This window comes from Seriola dumerili, unplaced genomic scaffold (assembly GCF_002260705.1).
Source record: "Seriola dumerili isolate Sdu_G_001 unplaced genomic scaffold, Sdu_1.0 BDQW01000449.1, whole genome shotgun sequence".
NCBI lineage: Eukaryota > Metazoa > Chordata > Actinopteri > Carangiformes > Carangidae > Seriola > Seriola dumerili.
In genome coordinates, this window is record NW_019174704.1 from 2,069,811 (window position 1) to 2,079,215 (window position 9,405).

General features: G+C 38.5%; 1 protein-coding gene across 1 annotated transcript in view; it reads right to left on the minus strand.

Moving 5' to 3' along the window:
* fstl4 (follistatin like 4) overlaps positions 1 to 9,042 on the minus strand; it is a 196,909-nt gene extending 187,867 nt beyond the window's left edge. The window contains exons 1-2 of the mRNA XM_022762535.1: positions 8,893 to 9,042; positions 3,854 to 3,869 (exon numbers count right to left, since the gene is read on the minus strand). Coding sequence (XP_022618256.1) covers positions 3,854 to 3,869; positions 8,893 to 9,042 — 166 coding nt within the window. The remainder of the gene's footprint in view (positions 1 to 3,853; positions 3,870 to 8,892) is intronic.
* Positions 9,043 to 9,405: the final 363 nt, after the last annotated feature.

Sequence of the window (9,405 nt, forward strand, 5' to 3'; positions counted from 1 at the left end):
CGGTAATGAGGCTCAGTGATGAAACGTGTGTCTGCAAGGCCTTCATGGCTTCCCAGGAGACTCAGAGCCTCACGAGAAACCCAGCAGTTTCAGTGCCTCTTGTCATTGCCTCCTCTTTTGTCTCTACATCTCTATCCCTCTCTCTTTCTGCCATCTGTCCATCTTAATTGCAGACGTGCTTCCTCATGATGGTGGGATAAAATTGAGAGTACTCATCAGCACCGCCTTCCATCATCTCGAGTGCTGCTGTTTGATCAATTGATTAGAGAATCAAACCAAGCATAGGGGTGAAAGAAAGGCTGAGTGCTTCTTTCTAAAAATACTGTCCCTTCTTTACCATGATTTTCCGGGGTTTGTTTTGCCATCCTCCTTTATACATGTATTAGTAACTGACGGCAAGTACTGCAATGTCACTTGATAAGGCAAAGTAAATACTAACACTCACATATAGTTGATTAGGAGGCAGTTTGTATTCTTCTCTTAAGTGGTATCTATCAAGTTCAGTGGGTGGAGAAATGTAAATAACTACCAACAGAATTTCATTTGAGCAAATAGGGCAAACCCACTGGGTCTTAATTAGGCGGGGATCTGATGCTTTTCTCTAACATATTTCCTCTGTGTGATAGATGCTGATTTAGTGGCTCTTTTTCTACAACGCTTGCCCAGCAGATAGGATTGTGTTAAGATTATGAGAACTGCTGAGAGATATGCATATAGGGAAGACAAACATTCAATATGTTTTAACCTCTCGACTCTGAGCCTGTTTTTGCTCCTTATTTCCAAGCTTATGACATACTGCATGTGTTAGGCATGTCATATATTATTCTCAGGACAGATTAGACCACTCAGAATGTAGTATTACTACATAACAGTGGTCATGCAATGGCCACCTACCATCTGAGTACTACATGCCTCCGTCTTGAATGCCATTAAACACCCACATTAAACAAGAATCTGACACTGCTGCCACAGAGACATTTTGTGTGAATGTGTTTCAACAGGAGGGCAATTCAAGCCAAGCTGTGGCTGTTACAAAGTCTGCTTGAATATGCCTTTTCCTCACTCTCTTATGTGCGTTGCTATGCAGGCACTTTTCATTCAAGGACCCATATGTTTGTATGTACCCAGTTTCTCTCTCTCCATCTCTCTCTGGCTCTTAATTCCAGTCAACAACAAAACGCTCTGCTAGAATTAGCTGCCTATATGCCAACCCGGCGTTGCAGCTTCAATATATTTGTTAAGCAGCCTCAGTTTAAGTCTCATACAAAGAGCATATTGATACTTTGACCTTTGAAAGATACTGCCTGATTAGGACAAAGAGGGCAGACGAGGTAAAGGAAGCTGAATCTATACACATCTGTGCTAACAAGAGTTCATCTATACACATTCAATAATTATTCCCTGATGGCTGTTACTTAGAAAGAAGGGACCTGTCTTATCTAACAGTGATTCATCAGTGTACCAACAAGCTACTTAATGAGCTTTTAAATGATAAGGAGCCCAACAAAAAAAAGAACATTGGCAGTGTATGTAAGTGGTAATACTTTTGCAGACATAATTTAGATGAATCCTAAATAGAACTAAAGCCTAACAAATTTTTTTGTTTTTTTTCTCTGCATCATTATCTAGAGTGGTTTTATATTCAAGTGATACTCATTGACCCAATCTGTCTTTGAAACAACAGCTTCCAAAAATTTTACATTTGTATACCCTATGCGATATAGCATTTCAATGCGCTAACCACCTACATAATTTCATAATTAACCTCAAAAGTGAATGCAGTTTTAACAGAGTAAATACAACTTAAATGTAAATCTAACTGTTGATTTCATAAGAGTGGAAACAGTAAAGTTACAAGACACCTAGTCTATGCAGTTTTATTTATTTGGTTGCGTCATTTTATCATATATAGTTCTATATAGAGTATTACTCTGGATGGAAATCTTTGGCAATCTCACAATTTGATACCAATTCTTGATGTCAAGATTCCATTCACAAACACTTCTCAATTCATAACATTTCTTGAGTCAATAAAAAGACATGAGGGCTCTACATTTTGGCTCTTTCTCCGGTACAGTAAAGGACTAACTCATGTCCTACACCCACTCAACCGCAAATGAAACATAACTGAAAGTAAAGATAACTGGTCTTGACGAGGGTCACTGCCTGACTAACAGATAAAGCAGGCAAAGATGTCAGAGAAAATGCAGCATTTTTGCAATTTGAATTATTTAAGTTCTTTACTTAAGTTTACTGCATTAACTCATTGACTTGGAGCATCTTACAGTCTTCTTCCAAAATATTGAAATGAAAGTTAATTTACTGACCAATATTAATGGTTAAATGTTAAATGTGTGTTCTCGATTACAAAGGTGTAAAAGGGAAAAAAAGGGGAGTGCTGTGTTGTTTACTTTGTGTTTCCAGCAGTCATTAACAACCTCTGGATAACAACCAACCTGCTGCAACGCTGGTGCCGGGGAAAGTCATTATTATCCAAAATGCTGTACGGGCATTTGAAATAAAAAAAGACTGTGGACTAGGGCTGGGGCATATGGCCAAAAATATTATCACAATATTTTTTTTCCTACTGATCGATAATCACTGATGCATTTATATCATTGATGAGGTAGGAAACTCATTCAACATGTTTGTTAGACAGTTTGTTAGGTCAGTAACACTGAGCTGAGTCTAAACATAACTTGTTTGTTTACAAGGAATCTCCACAGGGCACCCCAAGTTCAAGGGTTTTATTTAGTTTAAGCTTCAATACTAAATAAATCGAATAGAGCTCTGCTTCGGTTCCAAAACCATCATTTTGTTTTTGAAACAACTGCTTGATAGTCTCTGCAACCAACATGGTATAACATTTATGCCTCAACAAGGCAACAAACAAAAATGCTTTTCAATAAACGTCACACCAAAAAAAATTAAATAAATAATAATAAAAAAAAATTTAAAAAACTTGTAATGTTACGCACACTGGCTATTGCAATTTTACCTCCCCCCCCTTTCTTAAGTAACTCCCCATTATGTCTCTCATCTAAACTATCTGAATGCTATTTCATATTTTCTACTCCACCTACTCCTTGTCTCTTCCCCCTTAATTTTTCTTCTTTTCTACTTATTGTGCATACAAAAAAACTAAGGGATACTTTGGAATTTAACACATTACATTTTTCTCTATTGTCATATATTTTTCCATCAAATTTCTGTTTGCTTCATGAACTTGAAACAACATATTTTTAGTGGTTGTTATATAATAATAATCCTCGATTATACAGTGTATTGTTTCACCAACCACAACCATCATGATTAGTTAAATATAGCTACCTTTACCACATTTTTTGGCTGTCATGGCCCCAATGTAAACTACACATCACTGTACTCCAACACTTACAAGTAGAAACGTGTCACATTACGGTAGCTACACACACACACACACACACACACACACACACAAAAGATGTAAATTATTATTTCCTCATATTGTAGTAACCATCGCATTATGTTCTGTCTACCTGAAAGGCTTTCTAGAGGTTTAAGCACAAATTATCAAGAAACACCCTGGAAACTGTGAGCTAACCCTCCAGACACTGCAAAGTAATAAAAAGTAAAGCTTTATGTGCACAAGTCATAATCAAAATGTAAATTCAGTGGGGTAGTCCCACTGCTGAAAATTAAAATACGAGAGAAGAACCTGCCATCATGGAGAGAAGGCTATTTTTTCCCCCCCATTTTCTTTGTTCCTGCAGTTATTCCATTTTTATTCAATTCACAACCTTCTTACTCCTAAACCTTTTATCCAATGAGCACCATCCCCTCTTCCAGTGTGGTACCTGAAAAATCATTTAACCACTCCACTCTTTTTCCTCTTCATAGAGGCCACTCCCGAAACCATATCATACCAAATATGCAGCATATAAACCCTACATGCTCATCAGTGTTGGGTGCAAGTATGCTGTGACACCTACTACCACCAACACAGCAAAGAATCAAGACTGCTGCAGCATCCGTCATACTACATCAGTCCCATCTACACCTGTACAACCAGTCAGTTCAATGTTAAGACAGTGTTTACACATAGGTGTGACTATTATACTTATTTTACTCCAAATAACGCTATATCTATTGTTAAAGAAATTGGGTTATTTTGTTATCATTATCTTGCCCTTTACCCATTATGATATTATTTTTCAACTTTGAGGCCTTGAACAGACAGAATTCATGTTGTCTGCCCTAAGTGTCCTGTCAATATTCTGGTCAAATCCTGTAATTGTACCAAAGCTGTCACCAACCCTGCGTGGATTTGTCAGCACACTTCAAGGAACTTGGTTGCTCTACAAGGAGCCAATATTTTCCCCAGGAAGTTAACAAGAAGTCAAAAAGCTTTCATCTAGACTTTTATTTTTTGCTTCATTTCTCACTCTTCATTTTTCAGTTTGTTAGACCCCTAACAGAATCTATTCTTCCGCCGTTTACATGTTTTGTATTGTTTTGGGGGAATTTTAGTCATAAAAAAAAAAAAGAAATCTGGCACTACTTATTCATTCCCAAAGGCTTTCATAATGCATCCTGCATAATCATGTGTATTTACGAATTTGCATGATTCACTCCAGGGTCGACTTTAAATTCTGGCATCAATTGACAGCTATTTTAAGTTCAGGTTCTGGCAGGGGGGCAGGGAGGTTGGGGGGAGGGCATCAAGAGATCTCAGGAGAGAGAACCACTAGGGCAAAACGACACTCTACAGTCGACTGCCAACTTGGCAAAGCCCAAAGTGAGTCAGACTTAGAACAGACCAGGGGGTTTACATGCTTCATTTCACAAAGAATTAGGACGACCGCGGGGCTGTGTGGTATGTGTCTGTCTGTGCCTATGTCTTTTTGACAATCTGTTAGGGCTTTATGTTTCTGTAATGCAGACAACATTTGTTAAAGGGTCCATTCTTGCTGCCAAGGACCAGTTTGCTCGCAGGGCTTGTCTTTTTTCTCTTTAACCCACAAATGTCTAGTCTAGGCAAACTCAGGTGAACTCATACAGAAACTTTCCCATAAGTGTTTAAGCAATTATCTAAAAACTGTTGTAAATGGATGAACAAACAATAGATCAGACTACACCGAACACTGTTTCTTGAGTGGTAAACCTGTATATATTATCACAACGAGACACACAAAATATAATTTTGTCCAGTTTCATGCATAAAAATATCAGTACTGAGACATGTTATGAAGGAGTACAAAAACTGATGAAGTCTACTGATCATGATCCACTCTCCTTTTCAAATTTCACACCATTTGGGATTAGAGTTTGAAGAGGAGAGTTCATTTGTGATTTTCAAGGTTTAATAATTGCTGTTTTCCATTCATTACTTGCCAGTTTTGAATGGCTTTATACCGTTACCTTCCCAGAACTATGGTTCTGAACCTTGCTTGAGAGACCTCCACTTCTAATCTAATTCAGCCTGGCTCATAACAAATAGCTAGTCATGTTGACAAGCTTTCACAGATAGTTGCAGAGAAATACTTCAGACATTAACAAGAGATTTTTATTCCCTCCTGCCACAAACAACACATGAGCACGTTGATATATCCTGAGCATCTCAAGACATGTAGGGCCAAAGAACAGTAACCACTCCTTCCCACACAACAGGAGACCCACTCTCCTAAAAAAAACTGTGGAATTAGCGAGAAAGGAGCTAAAATAAAGAGACAGCTATGAGCGCTTGAGCAGAAGTAGTGTAATTTTAAATGTGCTACAGGTAGTTAACTGCTTTAATGAAGAAAATAGCAACATTAACTAGCAAAAAACGCTACGAGTAACACAAAAACTCTGACAGCCAGAAATGAGAACATCTTTACTGCTAAATTCCAGTCAAGCACTTCTCAGTCTGTGCTTACGGATAATAATTACAAATGTCCACTCAGTTTAGGCACATCTAGTTAAAACTGCAAATGTATATCGGTTATAAATATCAAATCAAATGATTTGATTACTAATATCGGTATCTGTCAGCCCTGAAAAAAAAAAAAACATATCAGTCGACCCCTACATTACAACACAGGTTCCCACACAGCGACTCTCAAAGACCAAACCACCAACATCTGTGCTTTTCTACTGTAGACTCTTAGAGCTCCCAGTGGCTAACAGCCACTGCAGGCATGTGCATCATTGTAAATGCCTACACTGAGCGGTTAGTGTCAGTGTCCCTCTTGTCACCGTACCTCTCGCATCGTAGACTACACACACTAAATAGCCACTGGGCCCTGCCTCACACAGACGTTTGCAACCCACCTTCCCCTCAATCCTGTTTCATTTTGTAAAAAAGCTAGAAGTGAGGATCCTAACACAATCTGGGGATGTACTTACTCTTTTAAGTACATGAAATCTGTTAACTGATGTTTAATTTAAACATATTCAGTCTTTGTATGTACTCACGATAAAGTTTAAATTTACTTTCATCTGATAATCTTCTACCACAATATTCTACTTATACAATAATAACAGTGTTGGCCTTGACCACTAGCTGAAAAAGCAGACTCACAAAAATTTAATCATAATACATTTGAATTGAGTATTAAAGGTTTCAATAGGTCTTTTCATTTTCTTTGTGTATGACTACTGCTAGAAAATACAAGTTAGCACAGCTACAAACCTATTCAAAGACTGCCAGCTAGCTCTGTCTATTATCAACTAAACCACCACTGACAAATGTCACTTTGCAAACTTCTTCTCCAGAGTGGAAACTAAATTTTGGAACACACTAAAAATCTAGGAAGGGACTATTGAATTCACTGTACTAATAGACTCTCTTTTTCAGCTAGCATGACCAAACAATGTCCTTGTGAGTAATTCGTTAACCTCTCATCCTCACTGTCTTCCCATTTCTCTTCATGTCAATTCCCTCTTCTCTTCAGAAGTGAGCAGAGAGATAGAGAGGAAGAGAAAGACAAGAAGTAAAGATTTCTGCATCACACTGCAAGATAGCTAAGCAGTCCTGTCCCCCTATCCTCTCAGCTGCTTCACAGATAAAACAGAGGTCCTTCATCACACATAACGGTACAGCTCTAATCTTCCACAAGTCAGCAAATAATGGCAACAGGGCTACATCAAAATCGTTACAGAGACAGTATACATAATATTAAATTTGCTGTAGTAATTTACACTCAGCAACTTCTCTTTGAAGGTTTTCCATAGGTTTGTTTCCTTTTGTATGACTTAAATATCCCTATGGTGGCCATACTGTGGGCAATACCTGTTGGTTGTATTTCTAAACACAAAATTAGCTTGACAAAATTAAATAACGGTTTATGTCTGAAGCTGACCGTTTCATCACTAATATTTTTGACACTTTGATACATTTTAAGTCTAAATAAGAGCATATTTACTAATAGCGCTGTATGCATGTACACAGTGCAGATTTTAATTTTAAAAAATACAATAAAAATGTTGATGAAGCAAACATTAGCCATCATCATTTCAGTTTCACTTGTGAAATAGTGTTGAAGTAGTAAAAACAGCATTTGCACCTTAGTGCAGGCAGTGACGCACAGACCTGAGCCAGTGCAATCCCATCTACTTGAACAACAGAGCCATTACTGCACCTGTTTGATTTGTCACCGAAACGGTGTACAGCTGTGCGTTATGGCACTGGGCTTTAACATGGCACTTCTCAAATCAGAGGCCACAGCTTTATCAATATATGTGTCATATATCACTCATATTGATTTATAGATAGAGGAAGGTCCTAACTAGCCAGGGAGTGGTTAGTTTAAATGATATATTTAATGCTTGGAATAGAAAAACCTATCTAGTACTAACGTTTGAATTTTCAGCATTTATGAGAAATTTAGCTTTAGAAGTTTCTAACGTCATAGCACTTGTGACTGGCGACATTGACATCTTATTTTAGGGCTGAGACCTTAATTAATCAAGCAACTTACCGGGTCTCCTGTACGCTAGTTAGTAAGAAGGCATTTGTAGTCCATTGACGAGCGCACTTTCATCAGAAAATGCATTTTGCCGATTTTATCCAACTCACATGCGGTTTAAACAAACTCAAATACGACTTATTTAACGATGGTAGAAGAATTTAGCGGCTAGTTTTTGTAAAGTTCGTCACTAACGTAGAACGAAACGGTTTAACGGACAACTTCACCCACGGTGTTTGGGATCGCTGAGCTAGGTAGCCGCCCAGGTTGGCAAAGTAGACCAATCAGATTCATTGTACAACCTGAATTGACAGACCTGACGTCTTCTCAATTAATTCAGCAAATCAGAACCGCACATCTCTACCTGACACCCACATGTATGTTATTGACAGATAAAAAGTAATTCCTCAGTATGAAAACACTCCGGTCAATAGCAAATCTCCCGGGACAGGGAAATATTCAGTTATGCCAAAAACATTAAGGGTCATTAAAGTGGTAATTTATCAGTTTCAGAGTGATTTGTCGTCATCTTTTGGATGTGTTTGGAGTAGCACTGCTTAACTGTCCATATTATGGATTGATGTACCATATTTGAGTGAAATGGGAGAAGACATAGTTTTGTTTGTGTTTACACCTCAAAGTAGCATTTAGAGTGTTTGCTCGTCATGGTATTCAAATTATAAACTATAATGGGCATATGCATAGACTGCAACGCGCAAGCTCCTGTGCCACAGGAAATGTCGAGTCAAGGCTGCACTGTTTCACAGAGACTAAACTATATACACTAAATTTTTACTCACTTTTTCTGCACGATCCTGATTTGATGATGATTGATTTATATCCCCATAAGTGTTTCTCTTGCTTGGATAGATAGTGAAGCTGGGAAGCAGTACAGTCAGTGTGCCTGTGTGCCTGTGTGCGTGTGTGCGTGTGTGTGTGTATGTGAGTTGCACAGGATATTTACCATGGAGTGTGGTTCCTGGGAGGAGGTATGTGACATGCTGGCTTTATCCATGCTGCCTCGCCTGCTCCCCTTGTGCCCTTCAGCCAGCCAGCACCCTGAGGTTCCCAGCAGAGTGGCCACAGCCACAGCCCAAACACCCAGGTTGCCCATGAGTGTCTACCTGAATGGGAAAGTAAAAACACAATGCACACAAAGTCCTTAGACTCACTCTGTTGTACCAAATGCAGTTTCCAAAAAAACACAGGTCTGTAGTCCTCTTCATATTCATGTGGGTTTGAAGGGAATAGGGCAGTTTAATTGTCTATACTGTACCTGAGCACAGTGAGGCTGAGACATAATCTTCTTTGCATGGTGTAATATTATTAGATAAACCTATCATGCAAATGCCTTCTGATGCCTTCATTTACTTGGATTTAACTGGGGGTCTAACAATACACCAGCATAAACCTCATAGTGGTCTCGACAGTGGAGTTAAAGACAAATGAGTTGAGATCAAATAAGCACATCAATTGT